Below are 22,785 nucleotides of genomic sequence, written 5' to 3'. Positions count from 1 at the left end.
TTCTACCAAATCACATACTGCAGAAAGTGACAGTGTGTCATCCCAAATCTAAGTAGCCATTTAATGAACATGTTTTCATCTGTATGATCCAGTCATGACTACAGCTTATTTCATCACACAAGCAAATACCAACCTAATGCCCACCGAGAGCTTTTCGTAACTACATTTTAAAAAGGGAGAACAACATTGAGGCTTGAGCTCCAATTATAAAATTTGGTCCCCTTAATTTTACAAACCACAATTTTACAACCATCCTTGGTTCATCAAACTGAGTTCACCTACATTTAATAAACTTGGCTTTATAAAGGTGAAATAAAAAATAAAAAAAACAATTGAACACAGTATTGGCTTGTGTTTGGTCACTATAATTGATCTTTGTCACCATCATAGATTAGGGATATTACAATGCTAGCACCCAAGACCATTCTGAGGTAGTTTCTCCATGTTGGTATATAAAAAGCCAAGTCATTCTGAAAACCTAAATGTCTCCAGAGATACAAAACACCAGTCAGTCTTGCACATATATCTGCATGTAGTTCAACTATATGGCATCAGATTATTTTGGTGAAGCTCAATGACAGTTCTCCACCCTCTTTCATAAACGGTATATTGCTATGGATACCGTGTCTACGGGCAATCGCAGGGGAAAAGGAGTCAATCTCGACATGACAGTGATGGGTGCTCAGATCTGACAAGCTGAATAATCAGGTCTGAAGACATCTTGATAAAACATTTTACGAATTGAAACGCACAGCCGATGGTCCTGCAGACCAACTGAAACGATCAACACAAGATTTTCCGAAAAGAGCTGTACAATAGTTAATATCACACCCTTACTGTGTTGAAGGGGGCTTCATGATAAGGATAGCTTTGCTGTGTGAATACTCTGATGGGAAGATGAGCGACGTGGAGAGAGATGAGATTGAAACATTAGAAGGTGAAAGCTAACTAGACAGATCAATGACAAACAAGATCACACTGCAACCATATACAACTACTATATAACGGCACCATGAGCTAGAATAATAATAATAAAGAAAATGAGAAAGATTATAGACCTCTGCACTTTTGAGGTTCTATTGAATATCCTGTTTCAACATAAAAGCTTGTTCTGTAAGCCAGTAGCCTACACATCTCTCATAGGACACCAGAAAGCTTGATGGATGGATATTGTATTTCTATATCAGTTTCTCTGAAATGTATTTTCATGATCTGCCCGAGTGTAACAGGACAGACATCAAACCTTTACAACAGGGGTATACTTTTAAAAAGGTTTGAAAAGCAAAGTCAATTAAATCAACATGCATTAAAATCGCTGAATATGTGAACAGTTGTTACAGATGAGATTTAAAAACACGCTGGCTTGACAGTACATTCATCGTTCTCTTGAAGAAAACAGGGTTCCTCTCGCAGGGCATGTTTCTGTGAGAGCCTGGTGGTAGGCGAAGGCAACTGGGACAGGCCTGGCTGTCACATCTACTATTCTGATCTTCTTTCAGTTTGGCGGTCAATAACTCATGTTTACATTGACCAGTTTAATTCTACTACTGCACTTGGGTCGTTCCCCCCAGTGTGTTGTCAACACGAGAAAGTGTCCATGAAGACACTGATCAGAACCAGTCAGCAGGATGAAGACCACAAGGTCCTTAAGCAATGAAAATACTAAAACCTTTATACGGTTTAACTCAAGCAACAGGAGGGGGAAAACACTGAATCCCATGACATGACCCAGGTCTGTGGAGTGTGAGGGAGACAGACAGAGATATGCCTGATTGAAAATGAGCTCTCCTGATATACACATTTACCATTAATGTAACCTTGGTAATGGGCTACCAAGGAGTAATGAGCAAAAGCAATGAAGAAAATATTATTGTATTCCATCTTATGAAACAACTGTAGCCTAGATGGTGTGGTTTAATTAACATGCTGGGCTCGTGTTGGGCCACTCCAACCCTACAACACAGCCGTGACCAGTTCCCTGTGACTGGGTGAGCATTCAGTCCTTATCCGGTTATGACTGACCAAGACTAAATAGATTTAAAAACAACAAATGCTACATTTTGCAGGCGACAAACAGCTAACATATGATGGCTAACTAGTTCTAAATTATGACTTCACATGATTAGTTAAAACGTGTTCCAGACAGTCCACTGTGCAGAAGCAAGCGTACGGTACAACCTACAGGATCCTCTCTACGCCACTTTGGCATCACACTTCCTCCACCAGTACAATGTACCACGACCAACTGTGTGACCACAAGGTACAGAATTGAATTACTGCACTCAGGGAAAAACAAACAAACCTGTCCTCACCTCACACCCAAATACCCCATCAGGGACTGACTCCACCCTCAGCCCCCCTCATGCTGAGACACGCTACAGGCAGGTTGGGTTATATGACGCCTCTGGCCCAACTGGTACGAGTTAGTAATGTGTGTGCTTGCGTCCGGGGGGTTCTGACTAAGTGCTGAGCCGTCACGGTCTCAACAACCAGGCGCGCCTGCCAGCCCACAGCCCCAGCCTTACTGACACACACTAGACTCACAACTCCAAAATCCATTTTATTTTAGTGCAAAAATAACATTGTTATCAAAATGTCTGATATTTTCAGGAGAAGCAATGCTGTACAGGTCTGCCTATCTAAGGTGCTGGTATAAAGAGGTGATGTAAAAACAGGAGGACACAGTAACAACAAACTGAAAATAAAAACATCACAGACAGGTTGAGGATTAACACGAGGGTGTGTGGACCAGGCAGGGCAGGGCGGATCCACCTGAAGTCTCCACAACATGACTGTCAGCTCCAGGATAAACAGTCAAACTAATTGAGTTTGTATCGAGCGATTAGTAAAAACGGGACAGATCTTGTAGAGAATCAATGGGCATGGACGCATTCCAACATGAAATCAGCGCCAAGGTTTAACTGCACAAGATCAGTGGCTTTTTTCATTGGCTTTCGCTGCTTATATTCAACATGGCAGCCCATGTTGAAAACAATATCAGATTACGAAGGTAGGTTTGAAGTTTCATGGGCCTTGACTTAAGAGGGTGTTGCTTCTAAAGCAGTCTGTCAAGCAACACAGCATATCCAGTGATCAAACAGTAATTACTTTGTTACACATTTTGCATGTTAAAATCTTTCTGGCACATATTCCAAATAAAAGGTGCCAGATAAGTGAATAGAATAGGGATAAGGACAAAGACTGCATGGTACAAGAACCCCCAAATAATTGTTAAGTTTGGTCTGATAGCTCAATGCTTAAGATCCCTAGAAGAAGAAATAAAAGATAAATGAAATAACAATAGTCAAGCCACTTTCCCCCAAAACTCCTTTTGCACAAACCTTAGGACATGGAACACTGGACTTGTGTGTTCAGAATGCAGGGTCACCATCATATGGCCTAGGGTTCAGAACCAGGCATGACAAACATGTAATGATGGCATGTAATTATGAGGAAATGACCGGTGATGTGATGTTACCATAACATGTGAACAGGTAACAAGAGGTAGAACACAGCCATTTCCACACAACTGCATCGCTGAAACATGGTTTCCTGTCAGGTCGGAGAGCCCAATCCATCGAGTTCATACCATATTATCTATTCAAAGTGCATCCAAATTTACATGTTGCGAGACAAGCACCGAATAATAATATTGACACAATAACAGTAAATATCAAGTACTGGATTCTTAGAATGCCCCACAAAACACAGTCAGTCGGGTTTTTTTTGTTGTTAATTTACAGGTTAAGAGAAATTAAAGCAATTTATGTAATGTGGGGAAGATGAAGGTCATTTAAAACATTTGAGCATCTATTACCATACTTATGGCAAATGAAGCTCTTGTCCACTCAGGATTGCAGAGCTTAAGAGAAGGGAAACACCATCTATAAACATGGCTCTTTGTGCTTAACGTTTGTTTCTTTTCCCGGACATTAATTATGTAAAAACTTGTAATCTTGTTTGGCTAAGAGTGATTGTGGGTTCTACAAAGGATATACTCAATTAAATGTGTGCTATCAAATATACAATATTACAAATGAGGACATTACAATCCTTGACACCATTACAAAAGGCTGAGGATAAGGATAAGCACTACAAACGCTACTAAATGCATTAAGCTACAAAACAAAATAACAATAAAAGCCCAAAATGTACTACTTCTATAAAATGACCTAGATTAATATGAGAAACTTCACTCCTAAATCTCCTGGTTAAAAACAATGCATAGTTAGAAAATAGAGATAATATCCCCCCCCCCCACCCCCATCTTGAGTACATATGAACAATCTGCAGCTATAACTGTACTTAGGTAGAAGGGAACAAGCACTAGATTAGTAAGATTTAAAGGACAGTCTGGAAGGCAATACATTTCTTGCATTGAGTTTTGTGTGTAAATAATTTGACTTTTAAACTATGAGTTTTGTGTGTAAATAATTTGACTTTTAAACTATGGGCCTGTCATTATAAAAGAAAAAATGCTTTTAAAAATTGTTGTAACAATCTCTTCTACAAGCTCATTGGAAAAACCCTCGAACACGATTATGCTACAAAGTCCCAGGAAAAAAAGTTTTGCATAAAACCAACACCAAGCGCAACAATCCATGTTCCCCATCACGACGACTTAACTAGGACACGTTCTTGAAATGATCAAAGTTGCTTATCCAAGTAGGACAGCTTTTCTTTCGTCAGACCAGAAGCTGTGCCAGACCCCCTCTCTCCTGTACCGTTCAGGCCCCCAGACTCCTGCTGTATGAGACCCTCCCCAGCCTAGCTAGGGCCTGATCACAGCCCACATTAGACACCAAAAAAAATCAGACCTAAAAAAAAAGGGGAAACGTCTAAAACGCAAATGTTGAAGTTGTAACATGCATATTCATAGATGATTAAAAGTTATTAATAGTTTTAAAAGAGATAGTGACACGCAATATTCTCAACATCATGAAGGTTTGAATGCAGCCAGCTCCCCTGACGATCAGGATAATCAGAGAGGCATCGTGTTGGGAACCAGTCCCCCCTCAGTCCTCTCCCTGACAGCCTATCACAGAACACCACTCCTCTCTCCCTCCTCCAATAATATTTGTTAGTAGTCCACCTGTGTAAATAAGTGTTACAGTTGAAAACGTATGTAAATCGCTTGCTTGGTCGTCACCGGACACATCCGAACAATGTGTGTTGGTCACCAGTGTTGATTGAGGACAAATACTATAAAGGCTGCTGATCGCATGCCTTGAAATTCATAGTTGTACATTCAAATGAAGACCTACAGGGGGTGCCGTTGTGGAATCAACCAATTACTCGTTAAGTACTTGTGTCCCGATTAAGGAATTCATTTGGTCAGTGCACTCTGCTCTGATTGGCTGATAAATAATAGCTGTGATTCGAATAGAGCGATTAAAAACTCTCATTGGTTCCTTCTCTGATAGCCACACCTAATCGACTGCCACGCCCCAATCAATCAAATATAGAAACACAAACAAAAATATAAACACTATATGGGGGAAACTAAGAAACTAGTTTGAAAAACATGATGGTCCGGTCCTCTAGACTAGTTCTAATATTTCCATCAAAGTAAGAAATTAATACATATCCTTTTTCTCCTCCTCTGCTCATACTTTGTAAACAGGTTAACCCCCTAAATATACAAATACACACAAATGTACAAACATGTAAAATAAGACCCCCTGTCCCCAAATCCCTTGTTGAGCTTTTACATTTTACAGCCTAATATCCCAGAGGGCTGGAGTGAGGGGGTGATGGATACCAGGGTTTGCATGTGTGGCCTTTAAATACAATTATGAAAATCATGGTTTTTCGTATGACACTATTTTCTTTGTGTGAGGGGCTGCTGGCCCCTTCCAGATGGGTGAGGGTGAGGCGACACAAACCCACAGAGCCGTCCCCCTCCGGCCCTGAGAGGGGGGAGGGGTGGAAGACCAGGCCCCGGCCGGGGGAGGGGGGGGCTCAAGCGAAGTACATGGTCCGCAGGGTGTCCTGGTGGATCTGAACCGCCTTGGCCAGAGCCTGCTGGTCACGCCCGTTACTCTGCCCCGACGTGTGGCTTCCCTCCGCACTGGGAGAGGAGAGGAGAGAGGGGGGAGGAGAGGAGAGAGGGGGGAGGAGAAGAGAGAGGGGGGAGGAGAGGAGAGAGGGGGGAGGAGAAGAGAGAGGGGGGAGGAGAAGAGAGAGGGGGGAGGAGAAGAGAGAGGGGGGAGGAGAGGAGAGAGGGGGGAGGAGAAGAGAGAGGGGGGAGGAGAAGAGAGAGGGGGGAGGAGAAGAGAGAGGGGGGAGGAGAGGAGAGAGGGGGGAGGAGAGGAGAGAGGGGGGAGGAGAAGAGAGAGGGGGGAGGAGAGGAGAGAGGGGGGAGGAGAGGAGAGAGGGGGGAGGAGAAGAGAGGGGGGAGGAGAAGAGAGAGGGGGGAGGAGAAGAGAGAGGGGGGAGGAGAAGAGAGAGGGGGGAGGAGAAGAAGAGGAGAGAACGAGAGAGAGGAGTCCATGAATATTTATGCGTCGTCTTTACTTGATATGCCAAAAACATTCTCTAAACACTGACTTACACCCATCCCCATAGCCATCTAACCCATCTGGAGCATACTATAGATGGAGACAGCCACAGGGGGATTTGAACCAAGCCAGCGGCCAACAGCTCACCTGTCGTGCTCCTTGTCCACCAGGTGGTAACTATCTACCCCCCCCCTCACCTGTCGTGCTCCTTGTCCACCAGGTGGTAACTATCTACCACTATGACTATGGAGTCAGGTGGCTGAGCGGCAGTGGTGTAGTGGTAAATTTAGAGGTGGGTAAACTATGAATTTTATTATTTATTTATTTATTATTCCGTTTCATTAGGCCTATTTAGATGGAACCAATAAGGTTGACTTGTACCTGCATCATCGTATTTGAAAGCACGTTATTAGGCTAGCCGCTAGCGTTTGTCCCTGTCTTAATGCGATGTTTTGCGAACCAAAACAATGTTTACAAACGTGAATTGATCTTACTCGGTACTTGAGGCCTTTCGCAGGCATCTGTAGGAGTGGGAGCACTCGATGGTCTCTTCAAAAATCGCCTGATATCCATGGCTAATATATCCATTACGAACAGGTAGGCTAATCTACAACGTGTAACGTTGTGTTTACATACTTTGTGGATCCTGATTGGTGTCGCCGCCGCAGCCGCAACGCATTGATTGGAGGGTCACAGACCATATACAGCGCAGATGAAATGATTAAGACTACAGCGTATGTTCAACAATATGAAATATGAAGTTTTTGGTGTTTTAAAATTACACCAAATTTATTTCAGATTATTCCAATGGCAGAATATGAAGCGCAGGGAATTTATATGTTCGTAAACGCACATAAAAGCTATTTAGAGGTGGATAAACGCAATTTCTGCAATTTAGAGGTGGATAAACGCTATTTCCCAATTTCGGGAGGTGCGTAAACGGTGTTTACATGCGTTTAGCCCCCACTACATCCCTGCTTAGCGGTTAGGGAATCGAGCCAGTAATCATAAGGTTGCCAGTTCGATTCCCGGCTGTGCAAAATGACGTTGTGTCCTTGGGCAAGGCACTTCACCCTGCTTGCCTCGGGGGGAATGTCCCTGTACTTACTGTAAGCCGCTCTGGATAAGAGCGTCTGCTAAATGACTAAATGTAAATCTACCCCCCCTCACCTGTCGTGCTCCTTGTCCACCAGGTGGTAACTATCTACCCCCCCTCACCTGTCGTGCTCCTTGTCCACCAGGTGGTAGCGGGCGCGGAAGGCCACCAGGTGGGCGTAGTAGGCTGGCGCAGGGATGGAGACTGAGCGCGTGCAGCGTACGTAGGTGTGGCACAGCTGGTAGGTGAGCACCTGCAGTTCGTCGGAGGTGAAGTGGTTGTCGTCCCAGAGGACGTGGTAGTGAGACGGCCTGCTGGTGCCCTGTACAGAACAGCACCGTGACCCGTTACTACCCTGCCAGGACAGACTCGGGCTATGGCTCGACAGAAAGTCTTGGGACAAGATTTATTTTTTCCGCTAAAAACAATATCTCTCTACATTTCAAAAGAATCAAAGTCTTGGCCCAATATTTATTTTATTATTATTATAATAACATTTCCACCTTTTAAAAGTTTTTTTCCTTTTCTTTCTTGGTGTGTACCTTTACATTTTCACCAGGCTCTCACCTGTATGCCGGCGTGGCTGCAGAGATAGAAGTCGAACTCGGAGGGATGGGTGATCTTGGTGTCCACCGTGGTGCCAGCTGGGATGTTGCCACTCTTGCCCACCTACACATTTTTACATTTTACATTTTAGTCATTTAGCAGACGCTCTTATCCAGAGCGACTTACAGTAAGTACAGGGACATTCCCCCGAGGCAAGTAGGGTGAAGTGCCTTGCCCAAGGACACAACGTCAGTTGGCATGACCGGGAATCGAACTGGCAACCTTCGGATTACTAGCCCGATTCCCTAACCGCTCAGCCACCTGACTCCCCTACACCTGACTCACCTACACCAACAACAGATACAACTATTACACTAGGAACACTGTAACTCGTCTTCAACTCATCTGGAGTGGAGCGGCAGACTGTAGAGACACCTTCCTACCCTTGTCTCCACATCGTTTCTACGGTCTCCAACCTTGTTCCTGGAGAGCCACCTTCCTGGATGTTTTGGCTCCAGTTGTAACTAACCTGATTCAACACGTCAACCAGCTCATTACTGGAATGAGGTATGCTAGATTGGTGTTGGAGCGAAAGCCTACAGGAAGGTATTTCTCCAGGAACAAGGTTGGAGACCGTAGAAATGCCTCCACCCAAACGTGTACCAGCTGTGTTTATAGGGCGATTAATACATTCCACCCATGTTCAAATGTAACCAATGCCGGTAACCTTTCATATGGTCCCACCCCGCTCGTACCAGCCCAGCACCACAACCACCTACAACATTTCCATGGCTTTTCCCCACGTCCTAATGTTCCGTGTCAAAGACGTTGATCCTACGTGAAGCGCCGCCTGTGACAGATGTATTTCACCTCCACCCTGCCGACCCTGGTTGTGCGGTACTGACCCTCTCGTTGCGGTCCATGCAGAACAGCCTGGTGTGGTGTCTCTTCTGGACCACCACGAACGTGATGCCGGGCTGGTAGTCCTTCTCCAGCTTGATGCAGGCCTCACGGATCGCCAGCAGCTCGTGCTGCAGCACCTGTGCGGACCACAAAACAAAAGTTTAAAAAGAAGCATCTCCTACACTGGAGTTTGGAAGGACAAGAAATATTCAACAGAATAATGATACATTTTCAGGGGGTCTTCGTTTATTTGACTTAGTTTTGTTTTGGCCCTAAGCGACCAGGTCTAACCTCCCTTAGACTCATTTATATAGAGCCATCACCAAAAGGCTTATTGCCAAGTTTCTCCACTATCAGCCTCTTAATGTGTCTCACCTGGTTAAACTGGCCTTCGGAGATGCCGTCGCGGTAGTAGATGATTCGGGTGGGTTTGAAACGGGTGGACTTGTAGAACTGGATGAGCAGCTCTCTCACCATGGTGGCCAGGTCCTGGATGATGTCCTGTCTGTGTTGCTGGACCCGCACCGTGGCACAGTACCGGCTGGGGTGGGCGTCCATACTGCCTACCACCTGGAGGGAAGGAGGAAGGGACGATAGCTTTAGGGTCCAGGCACTGGTAAGGCCGTGATTGAACATGAAGCTGTTGTGTACATGGGCAGCCATGTACGTCAGATGGCTGAGCGGTTAGGGAGTCGGGCTAATAAATCAGAAGGTTGTTGGTTCGAATCCCGGCTGAGCCAAATGACGTGTCCTTGGGAAAGGCACTTCACCCTACTTGCCTCGGGGGAATGTCCCTGTAGTTACTGTAAGTCGCTCTGGATAAGAGCGTCTGCTAAATGACTAAATGTTAAGTTTGGACGTGTCAGACTCACAGCAGCGATGGAGGGCTTCTTTCCATCTCCAGCAGGAGGGTGGGTGACGTCGGCGCCCAGGAAGATGACAGGCTGCTGGAACACCAGGGGCCTGGAACAGGGAGACGAGATCAGGACAGATGTGGAGGGGTTCTCTACAGAGAAGGGTGCAACTCAAAGAAAGAAGATAAACTATCTGAATCATCTAGTGACTACTGTTTGGGATACATCAGGGGCGTCAGGTGGCTGAGCGGTGAGGGAAGCGGGCTAGTAATCTGAAGGTTGCCAGTTAGATTCCCGGCCGTGCCAAATGACGTTGTGTCCTTGGGCAAGGCACTTCACCCTACTTGCTTCGGGGAGAATGTCCCTGTACTTACTGTAAGTTGCTCTGGATAAGAGCGTCTGCTAAATGACTAAATGTAAATGTAATACAACTAAAGGCCAGTTTACTACCCCAATCTACTGTTTGGACACCCCAGTACCGACATGGCAAGACCGGTACCAACCTGCCCTGCGGTAGCAGGATGTTGTTGACGCCCCCCAGCTTGACGTTGATCTTCAGGCAGAGGTTGGAGAGGGTCTGGGGGGTGGTTTTCTGGACGTTCTTCACCTGGACGCACTGGGTGGCCATGCCCAGTACTGTGTCTCCCACACGCTTAACCTCCGCTGCAGCACACACACACACACACACACAGGTCAGCACACAGGAACACAGGTCAGCACACAGGAACACATTAGTGTTTCTATGTTGCACAGCCTTTCATTAGTGTTTCTGAGAGGCACTGCCTTTCATTAGTGTTTCTGTGAGGCACTGCCTTTCATTACAGTGTTTGTGAGGCACAGCCTTTCATTACAGTGTTTCTGTGTTGCACTGTTTGGTGGGGAAATAACTAAATGAGACAAATTTATGATCCATGCAGCCATGGTTACTACTGTGCGTATCACCATAAACGTGACGGATGAAAGTGCGGGGCAATTAGGGTGGCTAGTCCACATGTAGTCCATAGCTTGTTACAGGAAGGTCTGTTGTCCGTGTGAAGCCTACCATATACTGGGGTCTTTCCGGGCAGGATGACGACCACCAGCTGCAGGCCCTGGTAGGTGTACTTCAGGTGCTTGAACATGGGCTCCACACTGTCGGCCCCCTGGGCATACTTACAGAAGCAGGGCTGGCCCTGGATGGGCATCCCAGCGTCACGAGAGATCTTACGCAGCTGGTCGGTGAACGCCCTGGAGAGGAGGACAGGCAGACAAAGGTCGGAAAAAGGTTTTAGAAAAAAAGGTTTTACAAAAACCTTTTGTGTTGTGTGTGAATTTTTTTTGGGGGGAAAAGGTTTCTAAATGATGGAAAAATATTTTAGGAAAAAAGTTTTGCTAACAAAAAAAAATCAAAAAATTACTTTTTGGGTTGTGTGAAAATGTTTTGGGAAAAAGTAAAAAAAAAAACATTTGTATCATTGATAACTACTTGATGAGGACTCTACTGTACTCTATTGCACTCTGCTCTGCTTTAATCTACTCTGTTTAGGCTTCTGTGTTCTCCTCTCCCAGACGTAAAAGTTACAAGTGTGCCCCACGTACTTGAGCAGCAGTTCGGTGCACTGCCTTTGAGGGGCGAAGCAGGCGATGGCCCACACCTTGATCTCGATGCCGGTGTGAAACTGCTTGTTCCTCATGTCCCACACTCCCTGGATCGGAGTGGCTATTGCTTTATTCTACCAAAGACAAAACATGGAAGGGTCAAGCTCAAAGCCAAGTGGCTTCTTTTAGCTTCACGGAGAAGGTATCTTCACAAGGACAGCTGTACATAGAAATGGGGAAAAAAAAAACGTATCTGACAAGTTGAACAGAACGTGAAATTCACCTGAACAACAGGTCCATATAGTTGTTATACTATAGTGCTACCTACCCGGTAGTGTAACATTCTAGTGTTGTTCTGTGCTGTACAACAAATTGCCTCTAGGTGGACATTCAAGTTTTCTAAGGTCAAATCTAGTGTTTTAGCAGAGCGTCCAGGTTTTACCCTGTCGTGTAGTATCTTAGTGTTTTAGCAGACAGAGTCCAGGTATTAGACCTACCCGGCCCCCGTAGAGGATAGAGGGAGCCTGGAGGACTCGGCCGTTGACCTCGGTCATCTCATCCCTCACCATCACTCCAAACTCACGCACGTACGGGTCGGTGTTAAAGTTGGCACTTCTCATCTGGGGTGGCAAACAAACAGATCCATGACGACAACCCAAGTGGGCAAAATAACTTTGAGGACGGTTACAGCTCAGTGGATCAAGAGGTCACGGGTTCAAATCCCCCCTCTGTACATCGCTTTGGATAAAAGCTTCTGATAATTGCTAAAAGTATCAGTGATGAATCAGGTTTATGGTTTGAGCCCTCATGGTGGCCGTCCTCTGAGCGTGACAGGGCGTCCACTCACCAGCTTGCTGATCTCGTCTTGTCGGTCAGGGGCCGACCTGGCCGTGGCTCTGATCATGGTGGACGTCTGATTGTCCGTCAGTTTCTTGATGCACCTCTGGCCAGCTACTATATTACACACCTGGAAGGATGGAACATGTTACTGCTACCATGTCACCACCCCCACGTCGTTCCTGCCCTGCTAGGATGGGAGTGTACTGGACTTGTTCAAAGGTGCAGCAACTGTTCAGATTTCATCTGCAAACATCGCTAATGATTGACGACTTACGACTAATCTACCCATGAAAAGCAGCAGAGCTGTGTGTTGTTAGTGAGCGGGCTGGGAGCTCACCTCCAGGGGCAGGTAGGTGTGTGTGTGCGGTGACAGGCCTCACCTCCAGGGGCAGGTAGGTGTGTGTGTGTGGTGACAGGCCTCACCTCCAGGGGCAGGTAGGTGTGTGTGTGTGGTGACAGGCCTCACCTCCAGGGGCAGGTAGGTGTGTGTGTGTGGTGACAGGCCTCACCTCCAGGGGCAGGTAGGTGTGTGTGTGTGGTGACAGGCCTCACCTCCAGGGGCAGGTAGGTGTGTGTGTGTGGTGACAGGCCTCACCTCCAGGGGCAGGTAGGTGTGTGTGTGCGGTGACAGGCCTCACCTCCAGGGGCAGGTAGGTGTGTGTGTGTGGTGACAGGCCTCACCTCCAGGGGCAGGTAGGTGTGCTTCTGCTCCTGCCCCACCTGCAGGCAGGGCAGGTGGGGGTAGCGCAGGATCAGCTTGTACTTGTCCTTGAAGTACTGAGCGACGGTGCATTCGATGGTCTGGCCGTTTTCCTGCTGCAGGGGGAACCTGGGACAGGACGGCAGGGGGTCAGCACTGAGCTCACTGAGGTCACGGGTTCAAATCCCCCTCTGAAAGTATCTATTGATAAAAGCATCTACCAACTGACTAAATGGTTTTTATTACTGTAGCAACAGAACCGATGAGCAGACACATTACTGCTGCTACTGACTTTTTATTATTTACTTATTTCCATATATACACGCACACACACTACCCGGCTGTTGCCTTGCTTATTTCCATGTATACTACCCGGCTGTTGCCTTGCTTATTAGCAAATAATATAATTTTCCAGAATGACTTGTGTTACACTGCATATGACCAATACATCTATTTGACTATTTTACAACATTGTACACATCAAGACCTCTTGGTGAAATTCAACCACATCACGTCCACAAGCTGCGTCCTTACGTCTGGTGGCTGGCTGGTCGTCTGGTCACATTGCAAACTCTGTATTTCCTCTTCATCTGACCACAGTGAGTGATCTCCACTTTCAGGCCTAAGAGAGGAAACGCACAGCAGGGTGAACAAGGTCCGACACCTTCTGCTTCTGTGTCCAGAAAGACTTGAAACAGAATCAGACGATCCTTGCGGCTCCCGTCACGTTCACACTGAATGCTTTGTTTGTTGTCGTCTTACCTTTGATTTCCTTGGTGAATTTCACTCGCTGGGAGTCGGTCAAGGGCTTCTGTTGTTCCTCGATGCTTTTAAAATCCAGCACCTCGCACATAAACTCAATAACAGGCTGGGCTTTGTAGAACGCGGTGGCAGACACTGGAACGACACACAGTGATGAGGATCTCTCACACACACACACACACACAGAGTAATGAGCATCACACACACACACACACAGAGTGAAACCTACCGTCAATGTTCAGCATCATCTTCCAGAGGGAGGGTCTGACTGACTGGTGGAAGCCGAACCAGACCTCGCGGCCCCCTCCCAGGGGGTTGGAGCAGCCCTCAGAGGGGGTGAAGAATGACCGGCCCACAGGGGTGTACCTGGGGGGTGGAGAGGGGGCGAGGAGGGGTGGCAGGGTGAGCATCTCTATACAGGGTGAGCATCTCTATAGGACTTTTCCTTGTTTCTCACAATAACCCCCCCCCCCCCTCCCCCCACTACACATTCATTATGGTTGTGTTTGGGAAGACGAGCTCACCTCATAGAGGGCAAGTGTCTCATGACCACATCCAGAGCCTGGATGGTCTCGAAGGGGATGTTGGGCAGGCGTCCGGACAGCGCCTCGTGGAGAGCCTGCAGGTTGACGCACGACACCCACTTGATGGCCACCTTAAAGCTGCGGTCCTTCCCCTCGCCTGGGATGGTCACCTCCAGCTCCACCTGGTGGGAGGAGGAGTGACACGCACGTGACATCGATGCAACACCTCTGCTTAGTATACATGACATGTCCCGTCATGTAACGTGTCACTGCATTCAAATGCGGGGTGTGCACGCACCTTTTCTCTGCCTATAGGTAAAGGCATGGCAGTGTAGAGGTTCTTCCTCCCGTCGTACACTGGCTTTCGATCCCCAAAGATCTGCGTTTTAAAGTGCTGTACCATGTGCTCAACGATTTCACTGCGAATAACCAAGTAGTCGGTAAGGAAAATTACAACACTGAAGCATTCACCAGAAATCTCTTTATTGGCTGAAAACGTTGCAGGGTCAAATGTATAGCTGGTCTCTGAAATCTGTCTGAAGTGCATGTGTACCGATTCACCCTCCTGGGGCATTTCTCTGGCTTGATGTCGATGTCATAGTGATACACCTCCAGTTTGGGGATCTCCATCTCAAAGAAGTTGGCCTGCAGTTTGATTGTCCTTCCCATGGTGCCGAAGTCCGGCCGGGAGGGCGGTTTGAACACATACTCGGGCACGGGAGGAGATGGAGGGTCTGGATCAGAGGGGTCCGGGGTGGAAAACACAAATATACAGGTTAACAACTGTAGACGTGTTACAGGGAGAGACAGTGTCGCTTCTGAACGATGTTCTCCGTACCGGGTTTGAACTTGGGTCCTCTGACTCGCCAACACAACTACCACCTTTACAAACACCATTTTAACCAGCTACACCACCGTAAAGCTAGCTCTTCGATGGCATGGGTGGGCGGTATGTATACTGAGTTCCACTCGTTTACAGACACACAGTAGAGACACGTGAATCACACAACCTAAACAGACAAAGTTTTCCAATCTCTCTGCTCAAAACTTCACAACAACTCTCACAATCAGGATTCAATGTATTAGACCCTTCTGTATACTAGCCCATGGTTCTAGGTCATGTGTGATGAGAGAGATGTGTTCAGGCACAGACCTAAGTCAGCTGAATGTACAAGTCTTGGTTCCCTCCCTTTAGGACCTTATCTACGACCTGCAGCTCTCGGCTTCCCATTGCCTATCTTACAAACTGTAGGTCTTGCACTGCAGTGGACACCAAGATGTCACAGTAAAAGGGATGTGATTCAGTTAAACTCTCTTTATGTGGACATTGAGAATTAAGTGAGAATCAAGATAAGTTAGACTACAAGGCTGTGCCTGACATTAAGAAGGAACTAAAGTGTGTGAAAGATCTGGGCTACTTCTTTTAAACCCTTTTCAGTGCCGAGGATGACATTTTAATGAAGTCAGCTGAGAGAAGCCTTCTGTCTCATACAACTGGATTGGAGGTGGATACATTAGAACTCATTGTAGGAAGCTGAGCTAAGTGGTGCTTACCAGAGCCCATCGACCCAGAGGAATGGGGTCCTTCAAGTATCTCGGCAGCTGAGGAAAAACATAAAACCGAATCTAAGACACGGGGATGTTGCACACAGTAATACAAACACAACCATCATGTTATAAGACATGTTTCCTTCTGAAACATAAGTATACATGTGATGTAATAGAAACTTTGTGAAGAGTATTAACGTGCATTTTCATTATAAATGCTGATGTTCTTGCTGTTGTAGCAAAAGTCATACCCTCCACTGAGCACTGGTGGCAATCTCCCTGTTTTGCACGCTAATATTTACTACATACTCCTATCCACACTCCATACACTTATCACTCTTCAAACACGATCATATACTACTAGGGCGATTTTCCAAATCTCTTATCAATAAGCTCACACTAGCAGTTTAGCAACTTGGCCCCTCCTATAAGTTACCACCCGTGTAGTCTCTAAACCATCTTTCTGTATCAAAGGAATAATGAGAGACTATACAGCCAAACAACAGGTGCATGTCTTTAAAAAAAACTGTTAATACTGATTAAATGATGCCACGGTACAAAACGATATCAGAAACAAATGCAACTTGGAAAACATCAGGCCTATACTTAATTGAAAAAACGTTGATAGACTAATAAATGGTTGAGTCAGGGAAGATTATTTAAGTGTGTCATGACAAGGAACATGTCGGCTAATCGTCTGTTCTTGTAATTATAATTCGAAATGGGTCGTACTACCATTAACACATTAGTCAACATTAGCTAGACTGTTATACAATAAATCTTCAACAATTTTTATAAATAAGCCAAGGTTTTGAAAGCTAGCTGACAAACTCTCCTCTGAACCAACATCATGGCAAAATTGACTGGATAACTTCCTTCCTGTTTATTGACCGTTCCTAAAGTTTGTGGTCATTTGGATCCATTATCATCGAGTAGATAGCTCTAATGTTGGTACGTAACTACAACGGTGATTAACGTTCACTAGCAAGCTAGCATGGTGCAAACTATTGAGCTACAGTACCCTGAAACACAAAGCTTACAAGCTAGCTAGCTAACTTTGTTCAAGCCGGGCAAGACCTACTGAGTTCCAAGACGAACAATGACAATGGTCCCCATAAAAAAACAACAATAAATATTCCACATTGTTAGGTAGATAGGCTAGTTAATCAATCACTACCATCTCACTTTCCACTCGCTACCCAGAGTATATGGGAGTAGTTCTGCCAGGAGCTAGCTAGCTAGGTCAAAACAGCTTAGCTAGTAGCTAGGCTAGAAGTATAACAGGTTAGCTAGCACTAGCTATACAGCTAACTTGTTACCGCTAGCATACCAAGCTAGTTAGCAGTATCACGGTTGGCGGAACGGTGTATTTGCTAACCATCACGCTTTGTAGGTAACATATGTTGTTCGGAACAAAGTGTCAATTTACAACCTATAGTAAATGTCAATACGCAAAGTTCGTGAAATCAGTGAAATCGGCACCATTGTTAGTAGCTAGCAAGCCGTATGCTATGTAGCTAGCAAGTACACAACTTACCACCAGGAGTGGAATACATTTTGTCCTTTTTCGGCGTGCACCGTGGCTGGTCTGGTACTCCACTTTATTCCTTTCAAACGTCTCCAAAAGACATACGTAATCGGGCACTCTATCTTACTATATCAAACAGTAAAAGTGGCTCAGTTCAAAAGTAGTTTTTTTTGCCCTGCACTAAATTACAAGACCACGAGAGCTGTATCATCCTCAGAACGGCCCCATCCCCCCAACACAGACGGAGTCCAGAGCTGCTAGCTAACCTATGAATGTGTGATGTCACGCACGGCCCACTGATATCCTCGCTCTCTTCCAATTATTATTTCGAAATGTACCCAATAAAAACCTTAAATCAACGAGACAAATGTGTTTTACGTGTTGCAACGATTCATGGAAAACAACGTGGACAGATCTGGGGGAAAAATTACTGGCAAACACTGTTTTAATGTTTACTAAAACGTAAAAGCCACCAGAAGTATACGATATACAAAGTAATTACTTCCGGGGCAAGTGGAATTTGAAGATTTTGGAACAGAACGTTTTGTATGGGGCAATAGGATAATTGATGTATGCCTAGATATAGTTAAAGTAAACGAATTATTATTTATATTATTTGTCATTAGAATCCTTTAACCAATACCCCCAAGCAGAAAGCTTGTCCTCGCTCCTCTCACGCTCACTTGGTCCAGGGCCAGAGGTAATTGGGTCAATCTTGATTTCCAGCATTTTAGGTTTGCTTTCCTGAAGTCAAGACAGATAACAACCTATGTCATTCGTGTTAAATTCTGTAAAAGACAAACGTGGTTTTTATATGACTGTTGCTGTGTTATATTTGTGCGAGAGACATTTTCATGTCGAGGTTTCATATCAAGTACTGGAAAGCTATTTATACTCCCACCATCTGAGATTGATACATTAGCCAGGTAAACTATTCTGCAAGACTATTCTTTTCGTTATTTTTTGAATCTCTTAATTTGGTTTCAGAGATTAAATCTATTGTAAATTACATATGATGAAGGCATACATGATGTTCCATACAACAAGAATCAATGTGAGTTTACAAGTTTTACCATTTAATGGAAAGCATTCTATTTGTATCCATTACATGGAAAATGAGTAGGCCTATTAAGTTTGGAACTGGAGTTCAGTTTCGTTATAATCTTGCCTGCATGTGGGGGCTTTGTATGTACGCACAACGCCCACCTGATGGCGTTGATGAGTGGAAACGTATAAGATGTATTTTTCCGTGACGAAAACAATTACAATTATGCAACGAAAGTTAATGTGTTGTTGGTCTTTTATTGCTGAACGTTGCTTGATTTGGTTTTTTTTTTGTCGTTGGTGTAGTTGCACGTGAGCACGGAACCATAAATGGAAGCCAACAGCAGCATTGATTCGTCTGTAGCAGGTGAGTAATGAACTTTGATGTTTTGACAGTTCCCACTTACAACCACTGGGATGCGCCATTTGACCATAGTAAAAGACTGATTCTCTTTGTGCCGATTACTGTTGTCCATAGTAGACAAGTCCAAGCTTATCTGGGTTTGCATATGTGCATTTGCTGTCACACGACTTCACCTAAAATGTAGCAATTTGTTGAATTTGTCAAGGCCTGCTGTTGTTGTAAATAGGACAAAATAGTACAAATAAGTGCCTGCAAAAGTTTAATTTACATCTTTGCTACATTTAGTTCCTTGTTGTCAAATGTCTGTTGGTCAACAAGCCGAAATTTCTGGTAAAGAAATGTTGTCGCAAATTTGTAAATCAATCAAGGGGATGTATAAATAAAATAGGACTACATATTCAATAGGATAGTTTCAAAGGCCTTCTCTGTAGGCGACAGAGAGAAGCATATTGGAATAGTATCATTCGGTGGAATTGTGCTGTGAACAATCTAATTTATCTTTTAAAGGGGAACGTGACATGGCTTTAAATATTATGGTCTTCCATTCCATATTATTTTGTTCTAGGCTATAGGCTACACTCCGTTGTAAAATATACCTGCTAATCGGTGAAAGAATATATCTTTCTTTAAATGGTTTGTTTTGCTTTGAACAGCATGAATATTAGCCTAATCGTTGTAAAATATTATAATATATTTTAAAAGGTGCTATCCCAAAAGCCCGTAAGGCCATATATTTGATCCTTCAGAGACTGTAATTTTAACCCGTTAAATTGTCAATCGATGACATGACAACCGTGTTAATTGACTGTTTTGATTGATAGTAAAAACACAACAAAGTATAGCTTCGAATATCCCCTGTGGCAAACTGACCGAGAGAGCTGGGGTGTAGCTGTCTGCGCGCGCCTTGGCCAATGGAAGCATATCCTCCCTGCAGTGCGCAAGAGCGCAATTTGGGATTTAACCAAGTCTGTGCTGAGGGGCTGGCTGTAGTATTCGACAGAGTCCGTCGGCGTGAGAACACACAATGGTAGGTTAGTCCTCAAGATCTTTTGAGACAGACTATTTACCGCACCTCGAAGCTTTGATACGAATTATGACTGGAGTATTCGACCGAAGGATTCAGAGTATTAAGACAACAGACTTCCAGAACCCTTTTCAGATTTCCGCCATGCACCACCCGTCTCAGGAATCTCCTACACTGCCAGAGTCCACGGCCACGGATTCTGGCTATTACAGCCCCGCCGGCGGAGTTCCCCACGGGTATTGTTCGCCTAATTCAACTTCTTATGGGAAACCTCTCAATGCCTATCAGTACCAGTACCACGGTGTCAACGGTTCTGCTGGAAACTACCCTGCAAAATCCTATCCAGACTACAGTTCCTACACAAGCTCTGCGTATCACCAGTATGCAGGAACTTACAGCAGAGTACAGCCACAAGCAAGTCCGCAAGGTATTTTTATAGCACTTTTTGACATTTATTGTTAGACTATATAAATGCATGATTACTGTTGCAGTGGCTTTCTTGCGAAAGTTACATGATACAATTTTAAGTTAAAATATCCTTATCTAAGAAATTGTCTTTTTGTTTTGTTATGAGAAACAGTTTCGAAAATGAAATGTCCGTACAATGCGGCAGCTATAGACCATTTCACATAGCCTATTCCTTTTTTATTTCAATGCAGAGCCAAATAATGTTATTTTGCTAAATCTAAATGCAGAATCTCTATCATAACTCCACACAATAGGATAATAACATATTTAAGAAACATACAGAAAACCCCTCAACCATTTAGACTAGCCTACATTGTTTCCATTTGTTTATGCATTTATTTATTATATTTTTACAGAAAAGGAAGAGGCAGAGCCAGAAGTGAGGATGGTGAATGGAAAACCTAAGAAAGTCCGTAAACCGCGAACCATCTACTCCAGTTTCCAGTTGGCCGCTCTGCAGCGAAGATTTCAGAACACACAATACCTCGCGCTGCCAGAAAGAGCTGAGCTCGCCGCGTCCTTAGGACTCACGCAAACACAGGTAAATAACCTCAAATAGTTCCTCATACGATTTCTAGGATCAACATCTACAATGTTCAATATTCAATTATCATATGAGCCCTATATTCTATTTTGGTAAGGTTCATAAATTATGATCAGTTGGTTTGACTAGTCACCAATCCTGTTGTTCTGCCCCTGTTGTCTTGTTGTGAATTTAAACCCATACTTTGTGTCATCCATTCCAGGTTAAAATATGGTTCCAAAACAAAAGGTCGAAACTGAAGAAAATCATGAAGAACGGCGAGTTACCACCAGACCACAGCCCCAGCTCCAGCGACCCCATGGCCTGCAATTCTCCGCAGTCCCCCGCCGTGTGGGACACGCAAGGCTCGTCCAGGCCGCACACACATCAGCCACAGAACATCAACACGGTGGCATCTAGCTTTTTGGAAAACTCCGCTTCTTGGTATTCCTCCACGGCCGGCTCCATGAATTCCCACCTTCAAAACCCCAACTCGTTACAGCACTCATTGGCTCTTGGAGCGGGGACGTTATATTGAAACCTGCATTTAAAAAAAAAAAAAAAATATTGTATGGGACTCGTGTTTAAATTTCAGAGGAATATGCAATGTAATTGATGACAGTCATAGAAGAAACGTGTATAATGTGTAAATGTGTGCATGTAATTTATTGCATTTTGGAAGACTATTAAACGTTTTAAATGGACTCTTTCAATGAAAAACTATCTCCTCAATACCATCGTCCGTCATTCGTAGCCTAGCCTATTTGCACTGCACAACAAGGACTTGATGTCATTATAGGCCGATACCTTCAAACGTTTGTGAGACCATCATCTTCGTTTTTATCTCCCTGAAATGTCCCGAGGTCAGTTTTTATACATATTTGCAATTTTCTCAAATTCGCCAGTAGCCTATGCGATGTTTATCGAAATGGAATATGACAGGTGCTCGTGGTGTAAACGGCTGACTGTCTCATAAAACACGGAGATGTAGTGCTGCTTAACTGTCTTCCAAGGTCGTTTTGAAAAACTTTTTGCCGGACTTATATGGGACAGATGAGTTAAACAAAATATTTGACTTTATTTGTTGGATCATGTAGCCTAATAGCCAAAGTTTTGATGAATTCTGTGATTTTCTCAAAGACAAATACCCACTGCACGCATGCTATTTCTAAGTGTTACCACTCAATTATACTGAAATAACAGACATATTTTTTTATTGTAACTAAATAAAATTCACATTTGATTGCTCTTCATTAAAATGATCTCACGGATGCCAATGCTATAGGCTATATTACTAAGCATAATTTCACTAATACGATCAACAATATAATCGTTATTGCTTTTGTTGCTACTGCTTATAGCCTAGTCTATAGGTTAACTGAGAGTAGGCCTATACATTTTAAAGTAGTTTTTTCTTTGCATTTGCATGCATCCAACCTCCCCCAAAAACTATGCGTTGGTCTGGCAGACAGTCTGCAGTCGTACTCTTTGTGTCCCCTACAATTAGCTGCTTTGAATGGCAGAGAGGAGGCGAAGGGGCGGCACGGAGATCTGAGACAATCCGCATTCCTGTGGGGGTAGACCGGCTCCAGAGCTCTGCCACTCCCGACCGCAACCCACCTCCGTCAGACCTTCCGGGTAAAATAAAATCCTCAACGTTTTCAACATATGATTAGCAGCCAGTAGGCCCCTGTTAACACTGAGAAACCACTAAACAAACCATTTCTTAGTGACAAATATAATAACGTAAATTTGCTTTTATAAAGTTGACTTTAAGTTGACTTTTTTTTTTACACTGTATACTACAGAAAACAAGAAGAAAGGAAGCCTATTCTTACCACATTTTCTTTGTCACGCGTGCATATCCTATTATCTATTACGCACACCCACAAACGTAGCTTGATGCTATGCATGCACAAACACACCCCACTGCCAATACACCCAGACTGTGACCTACTGCCATGTGTGCATGTTGGTTCCTGA

General features: G+C 44.6%; 2 protein-coding genes across 2 annotated transcripts; one reads left to right on the top strand and one right to left on the bottom strand.

Moving 5' to 3' along the window:
- Positions 1 to 4,254: 4,254 nt before the first annotated feature.
- On the bottom strand, positions 4,255 to 17,803 carry ago2 (argonaute RISC catalytic component 2). The gene is made up of 20 exons (XM_062445909.1): positions 17,389 to 17,803; positions 15,859 to 15,905; positions 14,857 to 15,053; positions 14,602 to 14,722; positions 14,304 to 14,485; positions 14,009 to 14,145; positions 13,780 to 13,914; positions 13,552 to 13,639; positions 12,999 to 13,146; positions 12,325 to 12,444; positions 11,975 to 12,097; positions 11,478 to 11,611; positions 10,942 to 11,126; positions 10,403 to 10,562; positions 9,918 to 10,008; positions 9,421 to 9,615; positions 9,048 to 9,182; positions 8,164 to 8,265; positions 7,719 to 7,918; positions 4,255 to 6,070 (listed from the first exon to the last, which is right to left on the bottom strand). Exons 1-20 carry the CDS (start codon positions 17,405 to 17,407, stop codon positions 5,962 to 5,964), a joined length of 2,628 nt encoding a protein of 875 aa, XP_062301893.1. The 5' UTR covers positions 17,408 to 17,803; the 3' UTR covers positions 4,255 to 5,961.
- A 1,204-nt stretch (positions 17,804 to 19,007) lies between these two features.
- On the top strand, positions 19,008 to 21,436 carry dlx5a (distal-less homeobox 5a). The gene is made up of 3 exons (XM_062445910.1): positions 19,008 to 20,238; positions 20,636 to 20,820; positions 21,026 to 21,436. Exons 1-3 carry the CDS (start codon positions 19,881 to 19,883, stop codon positions 21,338 to 21,340), a joined length of 858 nt encoding a protein of 285 aa, XP_062301894.1. The 5' UTR covers positions 19,008 to 19,880; the 3' UTR covers positions 21,341 to 21,436.
- The last annotated feature ends 1,349 nt before the right edge of the window (positions 21,437 to 22,785 follow it).

This window comes from Osmerus eperlanus, chromosome 20 (genome assembly GCF_963692335.1).
Source record: "Osmerus eperlanus chromosome 20, fOsmEpe2.1, whole genome shotgun sequence".
NCBI lineage: Eukaryota > Metazoa > Chordata > Actinopteri > Osmeriformes > Osmeridae > Osmerus > Osmerus eperlanus.
This window is presented reverse-complemented; position numbering and strand designations above follow the sequence as displayed.

What these genes read in the sequence shown, in the direction of transcription:
- ago2 (XM_062445909.1), bottom strand. An exon ending in TACCTATAGGCAGAGAAAAG is followed by an intron (nt 14,486 to 14,601) that starts GTGCGTGCACAC and finishes TCCTCCCACCAG; the next exon opens with GTGGAGCTGGAGGTGACCAT. An exon ending in AAGACGAGATCAGCAAGCTG is followed by an intron (nt 12,098 to 12,324) that starts GTGAGTGGACGC and finishes TTGCCACCCCAG; the next exon opens with ATGAGAAGTGCCAACTTTAA.
- dlx5a (XM_062445910.1), top strand. Translation starts at nt 19,881, where the DNA reads ATGACTGGAGTATTCGACCGAAGGATTCAGAGTATTAAGACAACAGAC. An exon ending in GCCACAAGCAAGTCCGCAAG is followed by an intron (nt 20,239 to 20,635) that starts GTATTTTTATAG and finishes ATATTTTTACAG; the next exon opens with AAAAGGAAGAGGCAGAGCCA. An exon ending in TAGGACTCACGCAAACACAG is followed by an intron (nt 20,821 to 21,025) that starts GTAAATAACCTC and finishes CATCCATTCCAG; the next exon opens with GTTAAAATATGGTTCCAAAA.